The sequence below is a fragment of the Bos mutus genome, chromosome 2, assembly GCF_027580195.1.
Source record: "Bos mutus isolate GX-2022 chromosome 2, NWIPB_WYAK_1.1, whole genome shotgun sequence".
NCBI lineage: Eukaryota > Metazoa > Chordata > Mammalia > Artiodactyla > Bovidae > Bos > Bos mutus.
The window spans coordinates 23,779,436-23,798,565 of record NC_091618.1 but is presented as its reverse complement, the minus strand read 5'-3'; the positions used below and the strand labels follow the sequence as shown (position 1 = coordinate 23,798,565).

Sequence of the window (19,130 nt, the reverse complement as noted above, 5' to 3'; positions counted from 1 at the left end):
AGGGGTCGCAAAGGGTTGGATGCAACTTGGCGACTAAACAAGGTGAAAAAAGAAGACTTATAGCTATGACAGCTAACACAGAGACTGCTTTCGAAGGGGAGTTTGAGAATTACCTAGTTGGCTGGATTGGTTAGGTTAAGTGTAAACTCTTTCATCTTTCTTTTGAGAGTAATTCCAACTCCTCTAATAATTCAGCACAGGGATAGAGGACCAAACCCAATAGTGAAATGGTACCCTTAAACGTATCATCCACAAGTAAATACATCAAGTATCTCATTGACAACATAGGAGAAAAGAGATACTATATAAAAAGTTTCTGGGAAGCAAAAGATGGTATGTGTCCTCCAACCACTTCTCATCCAGCATGTGCTAGACCAATGTTCTAGTTTTATTTTAGTTGAATATTTTTTCCCAAAAGTCTTTGGAGAACTTAGTTGTAAACTGAGTAATCCTTTTTTTTTTTTTTCTGAATAATCCTTTCCTTCTCTGTAAATTCTATGGATATATTTCTCCTGCTCAGGGCAGTTTGCAGGACCGTAATCTACAAGTTTGGAGGGGAATTATCTTCACCCTTAGGTTTTTCAATCTGCTAATCCTTGAATGCTTTTAGGGTTACACGTGCAACAAGTCTAGGTCTCTAGTTCATAAAAACTACTTTGTAGTGTGGCGTTGGAGAAGGAAATGGCAACCCACTCCAGTGTTCTTGCCTGGAGAATCCCAGGGACCGAGAGCCTGGTGGGCTGCTGTCTATGGGGTCGCAGAGTCGGACACGACTGAAGTGACTTAGCAGCAGCAGCAGCAGTGTGGCGTTAGTTGCTCAGTTGTGTCCGACTCTGCGACCCCGTGGACTGTAGCCTGCCAGGCCCCTCTGTCTATGGAATTCTCCAGGCAAGAATACTGGGAGTGGGTAGCCAATCGTTCTTCAGGGGATCTTCCGACCCAGGGATTGAACCTGGGTCTCCTTCTTTGCAGGCAGATTCTTTACCATCTGAAACACCAGAGAAGCCGGTACCTTTAAAAAGCACCAATCAAAATACCATGAACTAGAATGTAGAAGACAATTAATACACTCTCGCCCTTCCATGTGAAATAGCTTGACACTTGGGACCAACTTGAACGACTACTTAATTTGCTATATGAGAGTAAGTATTACAGAAGTTTGATGTGTGGGCAAGAGGACCATGTGGGTATGAGGGTGTTGCCAAAGGACTGTACCCAAGAGCACTCAGTGACCATTCCAGGACCCCTTTTTGACTGATGTTTAGTCCATGTTGAGAAGACAGTCGTTATAACCGTGGGAAGTTGGTGGCATATGAAAGCACTGACTAAACCTTGGTACTGGAGAAGAAAGATGTTGAAGTTATTTACTTTGAAATTCAGACACTCCCATCCTCCAGTTTCCTCAGCCCCAAAAAAGTTCCTTATCCAAAAGTGTAATATTGATGTCTATAGACTCAGTTATCTAAGCCTTATTTTTTTTACTATAGTTCATATATTATTATATGCATATATAAAATAGGGCATATTATTCTCAAAAGTATCTTATGTGGTTTTAAGGAAGTGAAATATTAGTAAAAACTATCTCTGCAACTATACATTATAGTAAGTGAAGTAAGTCAGAAAAAAATACCATATGGTATCACTTATATGTGGAATCCAAAATATGGCACAAATGAATGTAATTATGAAACAAAAACAAACTCACAGATACAGAGAACAAACTTGTGGTTGCCAGTGGGGATGGGAGAGGATAGACTGGAACTTCTATATTACATATTGAATCGATAAACAAGGTCCTACTGTTGGGAACTGTACTCAGTATTCTGGGATAAACCAAAACGGAAAAGAATATTAAAGGAATGTATGTATGTGGATAACTGAGTCACTTTGCTGTACAACAGAAATTAACACAACATTGTAAATCAACTACACTTTAATTTTAAAAAGGCAAAAACTCTCCCCCAAACTTTTATCCTAGTTAGGAATGAAACAAACGAGACTGTTTTTTAGTGCTCAGCATTTTAGGGATTTTGGCCACAAGATGGTGTTCTAACCCTACTTCTCAGTGAAGTATTAGTAGCATGCAAAGTAACATTAGGGGGAACACTTTTCTCCCCAAACAGGAAAGACTGATTACATAGAATTATAGTGAAATATGACTTTTCTAGACCTCTTACAGCTCTCTTCTGCGAGCTCGCCTTTTCTGAGCAATTCACTTCTGATGAAAGAGCCAATGTTTGGAGCTCTTTTTATCTTTACTAGAAAAGTGAAAATTTAAGGGTTGTCATAGATAATATGTTCAAAAGACCTTTTTTTTTCTTCTTTTTTTGGCCCCTTCTTGTTATTCTTTCCTCCTCATTTTTATGATGGAAGAAAATGCACTGCAGAAGCAAGGGACACTGTCCGTCTTGACACCAGATGTTGCCATCCTTCTCGTGGGGGTAGGGAAGGGTGGGGTCCAGCTCACAGCTTTCCCCAGCTGCAGGCAGCCCCTTGAGGATGCCCAGCAGGCAGCATGCTGCACACCTCTGCATCTTCAGGCCCACCTTTTTCTTCCTTCAGCAGATCCCTGAGTCGTCTCCATTGGTGAAGCCCTCCAGCATGGTCGCTAGATTCTAGAACCATGGTTCACAACTTCTGTTGCTTCTCAGACATTTGAAAGCCACAGTTCTTTCTGGGATACCAAGGCTGATTGCTAGACTGAATTGAATCTTGCAAACTGAGGACAATTTTTCCAAGAAAAAATGCATGCAGTCAAAAATTATAACCACAAGCACACAGGCTCCTGAAAGAAGCAAGCTTTCTTGATATTAGTAGTATCTGTGCTTCCCACTCAGTGTTCATGGGCTCTTGTTCAATAACCTGGCTACCTGTTAGGTCTCACTAACGACCAAAGAGTAAGGGTTTTAAGAAAATTTTCTGAGATGGAGAAAATGGAATACGTTAGTTTATTCCCCTTCAATTGAGGAGGAACCCATTATTTGAGTATTCATAGAACACTTTTTTAACCTATCTGTTGTGCAGTAAAATTGCACAGTGAACCTGTGACTTTATTTTAATGAGTTTTGGAGAAGAGAAGAGAAATGAGGACATTGTCAGCTGGAGAAGGACATTTCTAGTTAGACGAGGAAGGTCTACCTGACTCTCTGATGACACTTCCTTTACATAAACTATTGGTATCAGCGTCTCTACAGCAAGACAACATGTCAGTAAGAGATATTTATCAGCAGACAATACAGTTAATGAGGCAAATGCAGTCAAAACAGCACAACCCTCAGACTAACAACAACGATCACCATTAGGTCAGGCTCCTGACAACCTGCCGCTCAGGTTTTGATCCTGGGATTGCTTTTTGTCCAAGAGGGACAAGCATGAAGGCCTCCAGTCTTCTCTTTACCTTCTGCAGATGGGATTATAAACTTCAAAGTTTTTGTTATTTTTTATTAAACTTTGTTTCTAATGTGGACCATTTTAAAGTCTTTATTGAACTCGTTACAATAATTATGTTTTGGTTTTTGTCCCCAAGGCACATGGAGTCTTAGTTCCTCAATCAGGGAATGCACCCCTCGTTAGAAGGCAAAGTCTTAACCACTGGACCACCAGGAAGACCCAGGATTACAAACTTTAGATGAAAGAGGTACAGCATTAAGAAGTTAAAAAACTTGTTTACATTTTGCTACCTCATATACAGTAATTTAATCTGCAAGCAACAATGTACCTGGTATTGTGTAGAGTACTGGTTTCTCATTTAGCAAATTCCTCCTTTAAATCACAACTGCCTCCTTTTTTCTTCAAGATTTCAGTGAGTGTGAGAGGTACGGTTTGGGGAATCTTGAAAGAAATGGAGCTTAGCCAGTGGTGTTGTCTACTCTTTGGCCGTCCAAAGTGGACTCTTGGTAGGACACAGTGTCTTTCTGCATCACAGGACGTCAAGGACATAGCAATCGGCCATCAGCTTACAAAAAACCTCACCTCTCCTAGGGAGTCACCACCAATCACAGCTACTCCGCTTGTTCCCAGCAAACTCCACCCTTCCTCTTTCAGTTTTTAGGTCCTTCAGTGTGGAGCTCAGGTGTCCTTCAGTTTTTAATTTTCAGAAAAACAAAGAGCTACAGGGACAAAAGCCACTCCTTTGTGTCTTTTTGTAAAAATGATTGGCATTTTTTTCAGGTCATCTGTCATCATTTCCTTTTCAGGACAAAGACTCAAAGGCTGACAAGACAGCACTTTCAACTTATTTGGGTCAGTGCCCACTCTTTTTCCATTGTGTCTCAGGTGAATTGAAATCCCCATCTCATTAAGTGTCCAAGGAGTGAGTTTCCTGGTTGTTGATCTCCACTTTTCCATAAGTTTACCATTTTGTGACCTTAGGAAATCGCAGCCAATCTCCTGTCCAACTTCAATGTGACATCTAATCCACATAAGAATTGTTTGCTCAAATATCTACATAGCAAATAAAGATTCTGATACCCAGTTCCAGCTTGTGCGGGGGTTTTCCCCACACCAGCTGAGGGTCCTACAATTCAACTCAATTCCAACACTACCCACCTGAAGAGAGCATCAGATTCCACAGATTAAGGGCTCATAAGACTGCTCCATTTGACATGCCAAGTGCAAGCCCAGGTTGCCATTGACCCACTGGCTATAAATGAGAGGTTTCCATGACCTCTCCTTGGGTTCAATAAATTTGCCAGAGCAGCTCCCAGAATGCAGAGGAATATTTCATTTACTAGATTACTGGTTTCTTATAAGAGGACATAAGAACAGCCAGATGGAAGAGACCAATAGGGCAAGGGCTGAGGGAAGGGCAAGGGCAAGGAGTTTTCAAGGAGCATGGTGCCCTCCCTGTATCTCAACTGTTGAGTTCACCAATCCAGGAGCTCTGCAAGCCGTCATCTTGGGTTTTCACAGAGACTTCATGTCATAACCTGCTGCTGTTGCTGCTGTTTAGTTGCTAAGTTGGGTCTGACTCTTGGCAACCCCAAGGACTGTAGCCCATCAGGCTCCTCTGTCCAGGGGATTTCCCAGGCAAGAATGCTGGAGTGGGCTGCCATTTCCTTCTCAGGGCATCTTCTGACCCAGGATTGAACTCGCATCTCCTGCACTGGCAGACAGGGTAGCCAATCGTTCTTCAGGATCTTCCAACCCAGGGATTGAACCTGGGTCCCTTCTTTGCAGGCAGATTCTTTACCATCTGAAACACCAGAGAAGCTGGTACCTTTAAAAGCACCAATCAAAATACCATGAACTAGAATGTAGAAGACAATTAATACACTCTCGCCTTCCATGTGAAATAGCTTGACACTTGGGACCAACTTGAACGACTACTTAATTTGCTATATGAGAGTAAGTATTATAGAAGTTTGATGTGTGGGCAAGAGGACCATGTGGGTATGAGGGTGTTGCCAAAGGACTGTACCCAAGAGCACACCAGTGACCATTCCAGGACCCCTTTTGACTGATGTTTAGTCCATGTTGAGAAGACAGTCGTTATAACTGTAGGAAGTTGGTATATGAAAGCACTGACTAAACCTTGGTACTGAGAAGAAAGATGTTGAAGTTATTTACTTTGAAATTCAGACACTCCCATCCTCCAGTTTCCTCAGCCCCAAAAAAGTTCCTTATCCAAAAGTGTAATATTGATGTCTATAGACTCAGTTATCTAAGCCTTTTTTTTTTTTACTATAGTTCATATATTATTATATGCATATATAAAATAGGGCATATTATTCTCAAAAGTATCATGTGGTTTTAAGGAAGTGAAATATTAGTAAAAACTATCTCTGCAACTATACATTATAGTAAATGAAGTAAGTCAGAAAAAATACCATATGGTATCACTTATATGTGGAATCCAAAATATGGCACAAATGAATGTAATTATGAAACAAAAACAAACTCACAGATACAGAGAACAAACTTGTGGTTGCCAGTGGGGATGGGAGAGGAATAGACTGGAACTTCTATATTACATATTGAATCGATAAACAAGGTCCTACTGTTGGGAACTGTACTCAGTATTCTGGGATAAACCAAAACGGAAAAGAATATTAAAGGAATGTATGTATGTGGATAACTGAGTCACTTTGCTGTACAACAGAAATTAACACAACATTGTAAATCAACTACACTTTAATTTTAAAAAAGGCAAAAAAACTCCCCCCAAACTTTTATCCTAGTTAGGAATGAAACAAACGAGACTGTTTTTTAGTGCTCAGCATTTTAGGGATTTTGGCCACAAGATGGTGTTCTAACCCTACTTCTCAGTGAAGTATTAGTAGCATGCAAAGTAACATTAGGGGGAACACTTTTCTCCCCAAACAGGAAAGACTGATTACATAGAATTATAGTGAAATATGACTTTTCTAGACCTCTTACAGCTCTCTTCTGCGAGCTCGCCTTTTCTGAGCAATTCACTTCTGATGAAAGAGCCAATGTTTGGAGCTCTTTTTATCTTTACTAGAAAAGTGAAAATTTAAGGGTTGTCATAGATAATATGTTCAAAAGACCTTTTTTTTTCTTCTTTTTTTGGCCCCTTCTTGTTATTCTTTCCTCCTCATTTTTATGATGGAAGAAAATGCACTGCAGAAGCAAGGGACACTGTCCGTCTTGACACCAGATGTTGCCATCCTTCTCGTGGGGGTAGGGAAGGGTGGGGTCCAGCTCACAGCTTTCCCCAGCTGCAGGCAGCCCCTTGAGGATGCCCAGCAGGCAGCATGCTGCACACCTCTGCATCTTCAGGCCCACCTTTTTTCTTCCCTTCAGCAGATCCCTGAGTCGTCTCCATTGGTGAAGCCCTCCAGCATGGTCGCTAGATTCTAGAACCATGGTTCACAACTTCTGTTGCTTCTCAGAGCATTTGAAAGCCACAGTTCTTTCTGGGATACCAAGGCTGATTGCTAGACTGAATTGAATCTTGCAAACTGAGGACAATTTTTCCAAGAAAAAAAATGCATGCAGTCAAAAATCATAACCACAAGCACACAGGCTCCTGAAAGAAGCAAGCTTTCTTGATATTAGTAGTATCTGTGCTTCCCACTCAGTGTTCATGGGCTCTTGTTCAATAACCTGGCTACCTGTTAGGTCTCACTAACGACCAAAGAGTAAGGGTTTTAAGAAAATTTTCTGAGATGGAGAAAATGGAATACGTTAGTTTATTCCCCTTCAATTGAGGAGGAACCCATTATTTGAGTATTCATAGAACACTTTTTTAACCTATCTGTTGTGCAGTAAAATTGCACAGTGAACCTGTGACTTTATTTTAATGAGTTTGGAGAAGAGAAGAGAAATGAGGACATTGTCAGCTGGAGAAGGACATTTCTAGTTAGACGAGGAAGGTCTACCTGACTCTCTGATGACACTTCCTTTACATAAACTATTGGTATCAGCGTCTCTACAGCAAGACAACATGTCAGTAAGAGATATTTATCAGCAGACAATACAGTTAATGAGGCAAATGCAGTCAAAACAGCACAACCCTCAGACTAACAACAACGATCACCATTAGGTCAGGCTCCTGACAACCTGCCGCTCAGGTTTTGATCCTGGGATTGCTTTTTGTCCAAGAGGGACAAGCATGAAGGCCTCCAGTCTTCTCTTTACCTTCTGCAGATGGGATTATAAACTTCAAAGTTTTTTGTTATTTTTTATTAAACTTTGTTTCTAATGTGGACCATTTTAAAGTCTTTATTGAACTCGTTACAATAATTATGTTTTGGTTTTTTGTCCCCAAGGCACATGGAGTCTTAGTTCCTCAATCAGGGAATGCACCCCCTGCGTTAGAAGGCAAAGTCTTAACCACTGGACCACCAGGGAAGACCCAGGATTACAAACTTTAGATGAAAGAGGTACAGCATTAAGAAGTTAAAAAAACTTGTTTACATTTTGCTACCTCATATACAGTAATTTAATCTGCAAGCAACAATGTACCTGGTATTGTGTAGAGTACTGGTTTCTCATTTAGCAAATTCCTCCTTTAAATCACAACTGCCTCCTTTTTTCTTCAAGATTTCAGTGAGTGTGAGAGGTACGGTTTGGGGAATCTTGAAAGAAATGGAGCTTAGCCAGTGGTGTTGTCTACTCTTTGGCCGTCCAAAGTGGACTCTTGGTAGGACACAGTGTCTTTCTGCATCACAGGACGTCAAGGACATAGCAATCGGCCATCAGCTTACAAAAAACCTCACCTCTCCTAGGGAGTCACCACCAATCACAGCTACTCCGCTTGTTCCCAGCAAACTCCACCCTTCCTCTTTCAGTTTTTAGGTCCTTCAGTGTGGAGCTCAGGTGTCCTTCAGTTTTTAATTTTCAGAAAAACAAAGAGCTACAGGGACAAAAGCCACTCCTTTGTGTCTTTTTGTAAAAATGATTGGCATTTTTTTCAGGTCATCTGTCATCATTTCCTTTTCAGGACAAAGACTCAAAGGCTGACAAGACAGCACTTTCAACTTATTTGGGTCAGTGCCCACTCTTTTTCCATTGTGTCTCAGGTGAATTGAAATCCCCATCTCATTAAGTGTCCAAGGAGTGAGTTTCCTGGTTGTTGATCTCCACTTTTCCATAAGTTTACCATTTTGTGACCTTAGGGAAATCGCAGCCAATCTCCTGTCCAACTTCAATGTGACATCTAATCCACATAAGAATTGTTTGCTCAAATATCTACATAGCAAATAAAGATTCTGATACCCAGTTCCAGCTTGTGCGGGGGTTTTCCCCACACCAGCTGAGGGTCCTACAATTCAACTCAATTCCAACACTACCCACCTGAAGAGAGCATCAGATTCCACAGATTAAGGGCTCATAAGACTGCTCCATTTGACATGCCAAGTGCAAGCCCAGGTTGCCATTGACCCACTGGCTATAAATGAGAGGTTTCCATGACCTCTCCTTGGGTTCAATAAATTTGCCAGAGCAGCTCCCAGAATGCAGAGGAATATTTCATTTACTAGATTACTGGTTTCTTATAAGAGGACATAAGAACAGCCAGATGGAAGAGACCAATAGGGCAAGGGCTGAGGGAAGGGCAAGGGCAAGGAGTTTTCAAGGAGCATGGTGCCCTCCCTGTATCTCAACTGTTGAGTTCACCAATCCAGGAGCTCTGCAAGCCGTCATCTTGGGTTTTCACAGAGACTTCATGTCATAACCTGCTGCTGTTGCTGCTGTTTAGTTGCTAAGTTGGGTCTGACTCTTGGCAACCCCAAGGACTGTAGCCCATCAGGCTCCTCTGTCCAGGGGATTTCCCAGGCAAGAATGCTGGAGTGGGCTGCCATTTCCTTCTCCAGGGCATCTTTCTGACCCAGGGATTGAACTCGCATCTCCTGCACTGGCAGACAGATTCTTTACCACTGAGCCACCTGGTTTCATAAGCATGATTGGTGAAATCATTGGCCATCAGTGACTGATAGAACCTCTAGCCAGCCCCCCAGCCCGAGGTTGGGGTGTGGGGCCCCCGAATCAGATGGTTGGTATTCCTCATGACCAGTCCCCATCCCTGGGAGCTGCAAGTTATTTTAACATATTAACATAACAAAAGGCACCTTTACTGTGCTTCTCACTTAAGACATTCCAAGGGTTTTGGGAGTTCTGTGCCAGAAGCTGGGATGAGGAACAAATACTGTATATATATATTTTTATTATAAATCAAAACAGCACAGCAAATATAATCTTTTACCCCAGGTCTGTCATATTTGTGGCAATCTCTGTATTTTAAATGTATTCGTTTCCTTCAAAGTTTTCATAAATGTTATCATTTGAAGGCAAGGCCTTCAGACCTACTAAGTGTATCAAAAGATAAAAGTTGAACTTTAGAAAAATAATTCGATGAACTTTCCCCCTAAATCCAGGAATTATAAACAAGTTTTACAAATCAGCTCTCTGGGCTGGGAATATCCCCTGGAGAAGGGCTTGGCAACCCACTGCAGTATTCTTGCCTGGAGAATCTCCATGGACAGAGGTGCCTGCAGGGCCTATAGTCCATGGGGTCACAAGAGTCAGACATGACTGAGCAACTAAGCACAAGCACAGGAGTCAGCCAGGATCGAAGCTGGGTATTGACTGGAGTATAAAAAAAGTTAAACTGAAGCCTATTGTACAGAGTGAAGTAAGCCAGAAAGAAAAACACCAATACAGGATACTAACGCATATATATGGAATTTAGAAAGATGGTAACTGCCGGGGTCCAGCCCCGATGGATCCAGGGGTTTCGAAGGGGAGACGGCATCGGCGATCAGGAAACAACAGCTTATTTAAATGTTAATTAAAGATATAAAGAGTGATTAAATAAGGATAGCTCAGTGAGGAAATTCAGTGGAGAAAAGAGGCTGAATAATTCAGCCAGAAGGTGAGAGAAAGAACGACATGGGGAGACCAAGTTTCGGTGAACAAGGCCCGTACTTTATTTTCCAAAGTAGTTTTTATACCTTAAGTTATTATGCATAGAGGATAATGGGGGAAGGGGTAGAGTCATGCAGCAAGCCAGGCTTTCTTCCTGCAAACTTATCATATGCAAAAGCTTAGGTGATTTGTATCATCTTCTGGCCCAGAGGCCTGTTAACATTTTAAGACCCTTTCTTCAGAAAACTTATTTTTCTCTAAAGGTGATTAGTCAGGTGCCACCCTCCAAAAGCATTAAAGTTGCATTCCTATAGGGCAAAGGTGTGGTGGGCTATAACAAGAAAAAGAATTAACTCAAGGGTCCAAGGTTACAAACATTAAAGCTACTACTAACACCAATCATATTAATCAATACACTGCCAGGGACACAGTAGTTAAGGGATATGGAGACTTAGCAGCAAACATTGGCCCAACAAGTGAAAAACCCTTCACCAATACAATTTCTAATCAATCTTTTAACTGCTCAGAGGAATCTGTATTTAGACAGTTTAGAACATCTCATGCCTCTCACAGTTGGGAGGCTCTGAGCAATCACATGTGGCCGGAAAAACCTATTCAGGCAGGCTAGAGGACTTCCAAAGGAGTTTGTAGGTTGAAACACTATCACACCCAGGAACTTTATTAACTGGAGCTGTAAGTTAACTCTTTTTTTCAGAGAGAGGTAGTGGGGGACAGCCCCCCGTAAAGTCAGAGGTGTAGGTGAGAGCACAAAGCAGAAAGTAGTCAGACTCTGGTTTTAGGGGTAGATGCTCGAGAATTTCCAGGGGGACTCCTGAGGCTCGATCCCGCCTTTGCGTATGCCGAGCCTCCTTCCTCATGACCTTTGCCATGAGTGGAGCTCCTCACCGCCGGCCGGCTCCCGGCAGGTAACGATAACCCTGTATGCAAGACACCAAAAGAGACACAAATGTATAGAACAGTCTTTTGAACTCTGTGGGAGAGGGCGAGGGTGGGAAGATTTGGGAGAATGGCATTGAAACATGTATATTATCATATGTGAAACGAATCGCCAGTCCAGGTTCTATGCATGATACAGGATGCTCGGGGCTGATGCACTGGGATGACCAAGAGGGATGGGATGGGGAGGGAAGTCGGAGGGCGGTTCAGGATGGGGAACACGTGTACACCTGTGGTGGGTTCATGTTGATGTATGGCAAAACCAGTACAATATTGTAAAGTAATAAAAAATAAAAACCTAAAAAATAAAAATGTTAATAGAAACTGCAATAGAAACTGGAGACCAGAAGAGGGAGCTCTCACACCTGTGAAGACAGATGAGCCCAACAAAGAAAAATACTTTTCTTTTCTGGCAAGGACTCAGCCAGTGGGAAGCCATGAACCCTTTTTATCACAGCTCCTCAACTTCCTGTTCTCCTCTATAAAAGCATTTCCTTCTCTTGCCACGGGTGTAGATAGTACTCCTCTCACCGTAGTTGCATATCCCAAATTGTAATTCTCTGCCTATCCTGAATAAACCCATCTTTGCTGAATGCCATAACATGGCATTCTACATGTTTTAGGTCAACAGGAGGAAGGGCTAAAGATGAGTAAGTTGAGAGGATAAAATGAAAAAGAGAGGATATACAAATATATTAAAGCTCAACATTCAGAAAACTAAGATCATGGCATCTGGTCCCATCACTTCATGGGAAATAGATGTGGAAACAGTGGAAACAGTGTCAGACTTATTTTTCTGGGCTCCAAAATCACTGAAGATGGTGATTGCAGTCATGAAATTAAAAGACGCTTACTCCTTGGAAGGAAAGTTATGACCAACCTAGATAGCATATTCAAAAGCAGATATTACCTTGCCAACAAAGGTCCATCTAGTCAAGGCTATGGTTTTTCCAGTGGTCATATATGGATATGAGACTGTGAAGAAAGCTGAGCACCGAAGAATTGATGCTTTTGAACTGTGGTGTTGGAGAAGATTCTTGAGAGTCCCTTGGACTGCAAGGAGATCCAACCAATCCATCTTAAAGGAGATCAGTCCTGGGTGTTCACTGGAAGGACTGATGCTGAAGCTGAAACTCCAATACTTTGGCCACCTCATGTGAAGAGTTGACTCATTGGAAAAGACCGTGATGCTGGGAGGGATTGGGGGCAGGAGGAGAAGGGGACGACAGAGGATGAGATGGCGGGATGGCATCGCTGACTCAATGGATGTTGAGTCTCAGTGAACTCCGGGAGTCGGTGATGGACAGGGAGGCCTGGCATGCTGCGATTCATGGGGTCGCAAAGAGTCGGACACGACTGAGCAACTGAACTGAACTGAACTGAGCTGAACTGAACTATACTAGCATGTTTGCTAGAATACAAGTGGTCTTAGGTAACCATTCAAAATAATTCTTTGGCATTTACACTTAAATCAGGAAAACAATTGTCCCCTTTCTCCCTTCTCTCTTGGTTAATAATCAAGGTTGTTATTGTTCACTTGCTGAGTCACATCCGATTCTTTACGACCCCATGGACAGTAGCTAGAGAATACTAGGGAAGGTTGCCATTTCCTTCTCCAGGGGATCTACCCAAATCAAGGGATCAAACCCGAGGCTCCTGCTTGGCAGGTGGATTCTTTACCTCTGAACCACCTGGAAGCCCTAACAATCAAGGTATCCACATTTAAATAGTTGCAAACAGCAAGACTCAGTCCATCTGACAAATAATTGTAAAGAACAAACTGGTGAAGAGTTGAATGTGAGGTTTTAATGTGCAAGGAGAGGAATAGAGCTAATAGGTTTAAAAAAAAAAGTAGTTTTTGATAACTACTGTTCTTACAAACTATTCTTATTTAGATAAGGGTACCCAAATCTCTAGAAAATTAATAAAACAAACAAAAAAAAGGTAAACTTAGAATTGTGATGAGTTTTCCAAAAACACAACAGACAAAGAAAAAATCCACAAAAACTTGCTTTGAAAAACAAGCGTTCTAGCCTATCATCAAAAATGAAACAGCCACTGTTCACCGAGTAATTTCCTTCTGCTCTTGCTACCAAACCCCTCCCTACCTTTGCTGGGAAGCCTCAGCCCTGGCCTGAGGAACCCTATCTGAAATTAGAGACAGGATTTCCCTGTGATAGTGGTTCCCCAGAACTGATGCTTTTGAACTGTGATGTTGGAGAAAACTCTTGAGAGTCCCTTGAATTGAAAGATCAAACCAGTCAATCCTAAAGGAAATCAGTCTTGAATATTCATTGGAAGGACTGATGCTGAAGCTAAAGTTCCAATACTTTGGCCATCTGATGCGAAGAACTGACTCCTTAGAAAAGACCCTGATGCTGGGAAAGATGGAAGGCAGGAGAAGGGAACGACAGAGGATGAGATGGTTGGATGGCATCACCGACTCAATGGACATGAGTTTGGGCGAACTCCGGGAGTTATTGATGGACAGGGAGGCCTGGCATGCTACAGTCCATGGGGTCGAGAAGAGTCAGACATGACTGAGCGACTGAACTGTGTGTGCTATGCTAAGTCACTCAGTTGCATCCGACTCTTTGCAACCCCACTGACTGTAGCCTGCCAGGCTCTTCTATCCTCAGAATTCTTCAGTCAAGAATACTGGAGTAGGTTGCTATGCCCTCCTCCAGGGGATCTTTTCCACCCAGGGATTGAACCCAGGTCTCTTGTTTCTCCTGCACTGGAAGGGAGATTTGGGGAGGTGCTGGGGCAGGAACAGTGACTGCCAGATTTAGGTGAGGGATGGGAAGGCCAGGGTTTTTTTTTGCTGTTTGCCTAAGTGCAAAGGTTTATTAGAAGAGACTGAGGTATTTTTAAAAGGCTGTTTCTTTTGTTGTATTTTCAAATAGCAGAGAAATGGCTTTTTCTTCTTCTTCTTTTTTTACTACTCATAACACTTTATTTTTACTTTGTACAAAATACAAAAATGCAAATCCAAAGAGTACAGACCAGTAGTTGACAGGCACACTGCACAACAGCAAACCTTGTCTAGCAAGACATTAGTTTTTTAAACTTTATTTTAGTGGATACATGCATTATATAAAATAACAACAACAAAAACACACAAAGAAGCTAAAGATTTCACTATTTCTACCCCCAAAGTAATGCAAGATTACTTTCAAGACTTTGGATGAGACCCAAAAAATTTTTTAAAAGGCCAATAATATTTTTTTCATATAAAAGTAAAAGCTACCATAAAATGTCCTTTTTTCCCCCTCCCCCATCACACTGATTAAATTTTTCTGAAAAGCCACACATATAAACAAAACAAAACAAAAATCCTGAACTGGACAGTAAATACTCAAGAGGGTTGTTAACCTAGGTAACTGCTCAGTAGTTTAAAGAATCTTTTAGACATTTTGAAACCTTTCTATTCATTTCTCAGTACAGTGTTCCACCATCCTGCCCCTTACCCCACTTAAGACTTCCCAGAACAGAAATGCTGCATCATTGAGTCTCTGAACCTAAGAACTAGTTTTGAAAAAGAAAGTCATGTACAAAAATATTTAACAGAACTAGGAAAGATGTAGGAAAGGAGTCTTTTCTTCATAGCAAAGTAGTCTTTGCTTTGCATGGTTCCTTCCGTATATTCTTCAGGGTTTGTTTATCTGCCCCATGAATAAGACAGCACCTAGAGAATTAAAAGGAAACAATACATAACTCTAGTCCTTCAGATAAGATGGAAGATATATCTAAGGGGAGGTTTCTGGGCTGTCTTTAACCCCACTGCTCTTAAGCAATGCTATCCAATGGAACTTTCTGCAGTGATGGGAGTGGTCTGCATCTTCATTGTCCAATATGGTAGCACTGGTCACGTGTGGCTATTAAGCCTTTGAAATGTGGTTTAAGAAACTGAATTTTAAATTACATTTCAATTGTTGTTTAGTCACTAAGTCACGTCCAACTCTTTGCAACCCCATGGACTGTAGCCTGCCAGGCTCTTCTGTCCATGGGATTTTCTAGGCAAGAATACTGGAGTGGGTTGCCACGTCCTTCTCCAGGGGATCTCCCTAACCCAGGGATCGACCCCAAGTCTCCTGCATTGGCAGGTAAATTCTTTACCACTGAGCCACCTGGGAAGCCCTTCATTTTAATTAAAGTTAAAAAGCTAAGTCTCACGTGTGGCTAGAGGCTCCCATTTGGACTGTTTGGCTCAGGAGCATACTAATTATAATGATTAAAGTGCAATGAGATAAAAGGATAGGAGGCAGCTTAGGTTATCGATCAAAAGCAGAATAAAAGCTAGAATATGTTAGTTTCTACTCTGTACCAACATGAAGACAACCTCTTTACAAAGACAGTCTTAATTATTCTTCATAACTGTACTAAGAGGTAGGAATTACTGTTATTCTAACTTTAAAGATGAAGCTAAAAGACAGTGCCAACTCTGAAGCCATGACTCACGGAGCTAAGACTGACTGAACTAACAATTCTCAGGTCATAACAGCAGGGTGCCCTTATAAAGGTTGAGGACATGTAGCTTCCTGAAAAATTTACCTAATTGCATTTATTTTAAAAAAAAAGTCAGCAGATGTCAAAAAGCCCCAAAGGACTGCAGAGCTCTTCAGATATTTAAAAAAAAAAAGCAAAGAGACAAAACCTAAAATCCTGTGTTTGAGAGATGCCATCACACCATGTAAAAACAGTCTGATTCTCCTTTCTCTGCAAAGGGGGCAGTTACATGACTCAAAGCGTTGGCACTTGTTGACACATGGCAGAGGGATTCAAAGCTGCACTGCTGGAGTTAACTCACAGCTACAGAACAATGGGAGAAGGCAATCACTCACCTGTGGGATTATGTCGGATGAAAAACAGAAAAGGTCTGTCTACTATAAACCAGGGAGGTGATGACCTTGCAATCAGAATTGCAGCTGCAGGAAGAAAAGGAAAACCCATTGTACACCCAGCATGAGGCCAGCAAAGGCAGCATGTAATTCAAGGCAGGACATCATTCCTGTCCCAGAGGCTGGCCATGAAACAACAGGCCCTGTGGTCACCACTGACAGCACAGCCACCATGGGCCAGGCCTTTTCCAATCTGCCTCATTTAGTTCACACAAGCCCATCTCCTTTAAAAACCATGCTTACTCCAGGTAGCACTGTTATGAGGATGAACTGAAACATATGACAGCTGTTAGAACAATGTGTGTGTATGTGCTCAGTCACACAGTTGTGTCTGACTCTTTGCAACCCCATGGACTGTAGCCCACCAGGCTCCTCTGTCTATGGGATTTCCCAGGCAAGAATACTGGAATGGGTTGCCATTTCCTCCTCCAGGGGATCTTCCAGACCCAGAGATTGAACCTGTGTCTCATGCACCTCCTGCATAGGCAGGTGGGTCCTTTAACAGTGTTTGCCACTTAATAAGCACCCAACGCACATTCACTGTTACTATGAACTGTGCTTCATTCATACCATCTACCTAGCTGAGGCCTGGCCCCTGGTCCTTCTGGCCTATCCAGATCCTTTCTTGGTACCAAGGACCAGCTCACTTATCCATTTTGTCTGTGCCTTCTCCCTAGGGCTCATCATCTAGACTTTCTTCATATTGGCAGTGTAGACTGCTCATCTGGGGCCTACTGCCTGACGCTGCTGTTCAGCTCATCTGGTGCGGACACTGGAAGCAAACGTATCTACGCTTATGGTCTTAGACACGTTTCCTCTGCCCTGTTTCCCAATGGTAGTTTTGATCTAATAAGCCAGTGATAAGGCCTTGCAGAAGGGTGGATACCTGGCATAACTGCCCCATGCTTGCTGCAATGGCCCAGTATTCTTCCTCAAACCCCTGGGAAGCCTTAATAACTTGGGCTTGATGTTGTAAGGGAAACAGCTGTAGCTATGCTTAGACAAACTCAACCTAGGGTTATTACAATCAAATCAAGAGTCAGTAAGAGATATGGACTGAACTGTATCCCTCAAAATCTGTCTGCTGAATTCCTAGCCCCAAGTGTGAGTGTATTTGCGTACAGGGTCTTTAGGGAAGTCTTTAAGTTTATTTTCAAATTTTTAAAATTTTATTTTGGCTGTGCTGGGTCTTCGTTGCTGCGCAGGTTTTTCTCTAGTTGCGGTACGCAGGCTTCTCATTGAGGTGGCTTCTATTTTTGGGGAGCACAGGCTCCAGGGCACAAGGGCTTCAGTGGGTTTGGCTCCCTAGGCTCCAGGGCAGAGGCTCAGCAGTTGTGGCACACGGGCTTAGTTGCTCCATGGCATGTGGGATCTTCCTGGATCAGGGATCAAACCTGTGTCTCCTGCACCAGCAGGCAGATTCTTTACCACTGAGCCACGAGGGAAGCCCCAGGAAGGCTTTAAGTTTAAATGAGGCCGTGAAGGTAGGGCTCGAATCTAACAGGACTGGTGCCCTTACAGGAAGAGAATGAGAGGCCAGGGATGTGAACAGACAGAAAAGGCCATGGGGGGGATACAGCGAGCAGGTGGCTGTCTGCAAGCCAAGGAGCGAGGCCTCAGGAGACACTGACCCTGACAACACCTTGATACTGGACTTCTGCCTCCAGAAATGAGAGGTAAATTTCTTTTGCTTAAGCCGCCTACTCTGTGGTAGCTTGCCATGGAGTCCTAGCAGACTAACACAGCAGGGCTGGCTTCAGGAGCATGTGACCTGGGCCGTCACAGGTCCCCACACTCACAGTGGCCCCATACTTGGTCTAGTGCTTTGTGGATGTTGATTTGAAATTGTTTTTTTTTTTTTTAAGTATTATTTACTTATTTGACTGTACTGGGTCATAGCTGTGGCATGCAGGATCTTTAGTTGTGGCGTGTGGGGTCTAGTTCCCTGAGGAGGGATTGAACCCAGGCCCCCTGCATTGGGAGCACAGTCTTAGCCACTGGACCACCAGGGAAGTCCTTGAAATTCTTAGTAAGTTTTGAACAAAAGGCTCCATGTTTTCATTTAGCACGGGGCCCTGCAACTTACGTAGGTGGTCCTGACAGTACTAATTGGCAACACTTCTCAATAACTTTGGCAAAATTTAGATGTCACTTTCTAGCTCTTTGTTTTAAATGTTATTTTAAGGAATAAAAATTAAATGTTTATTCTAGAAAGGCAATAAAGGGTCTATTTTGAGTACAAATGGTACATTTTAATGACCAGAAATATTTGACCCAGTTACAAGTAAAGCTAAGACAGTCAGTTTATGAGTTCACAGAGTTTGGCCAGATCTATTCATCCAATTTCATATGGATAATTAGGGGGTACAAAAACCAACCTAAGACTGTTCTGTTTTCTCCTTCATTATATGAGCCATTGAGGAGAAAGCAAATGTGGAAGTTCTAATTATCGAGGAAGGCTGCGGAGCAATCCTGCCAGAATTCAACAGTTGCTTGCTAATTCTTCACTTGGTCCTAGATAGACTCAATTGGCTATTTTCCTATTAGTAGTTGCTAGTATTTTGTGTTTCAATATGAAGATGGGGCTTTACTGCCAGTAAGAAGCCACAATATGCTTGATCCATCTGAGAGTGGGGGCGGGGGTGTCAGTTAAGCACCACCCTTAGGTCAAGTCTGAGGGGTCCTGTTCTTATGAAGAAAGACGTACTAGCACACAGCCGTGCCTATTTGCTTGTAAGTCGGTCTATGCTGCTTTCACACTGCAAAGGCAGAGCTGAGAAGTGGAGAGGGAGCCTGTACAATCCACAAAATCATAAACTAGGTCCCATCCAGCTCTTGGCGGAAAAGGTCTGCTGACCCCTGTCCTGGAGGAATTTCTACTGAAGTACTTTCCATAATGTAACAGACCCTGAGCTTCACGGACGCGGGTTTCCCCAAAGTCAC

The 19,130-nt window shown here is 42.5% G+C and overlaps 1 protein-coding gene across 1 annotated transcript in view; it reads right to left on the bottom strand.

Annotated features, from left to right (window-relative positions):
• Positions 1-14,342: 14,342 nt before the first annotated feature.
• The window catches only part of SERPINE2 (serpin family E member 2), a 69,993-nt gene continuing 65,205 nt past the window's right edge, over positions 14,343-19,130 (bottom strand). Inside the window, exons 8-9 of the mRNA XM_070385863.1 lie at positions 16,131-16,214; positions 14,343-14,974 (exon numbers count right to left, since the gene is read on the bottom strand). Of these exons, the coding sequence (XP_070241964.1) occupies positions 14,937-14,974; positions 16,131-16,214 (122 nt within the window). The 3' untranslated portion in view covers positions 14,343-14,936. The remainder of the gene's footprint in view (positions 14,975-16,130; positions 16,215-19,130) is intronic.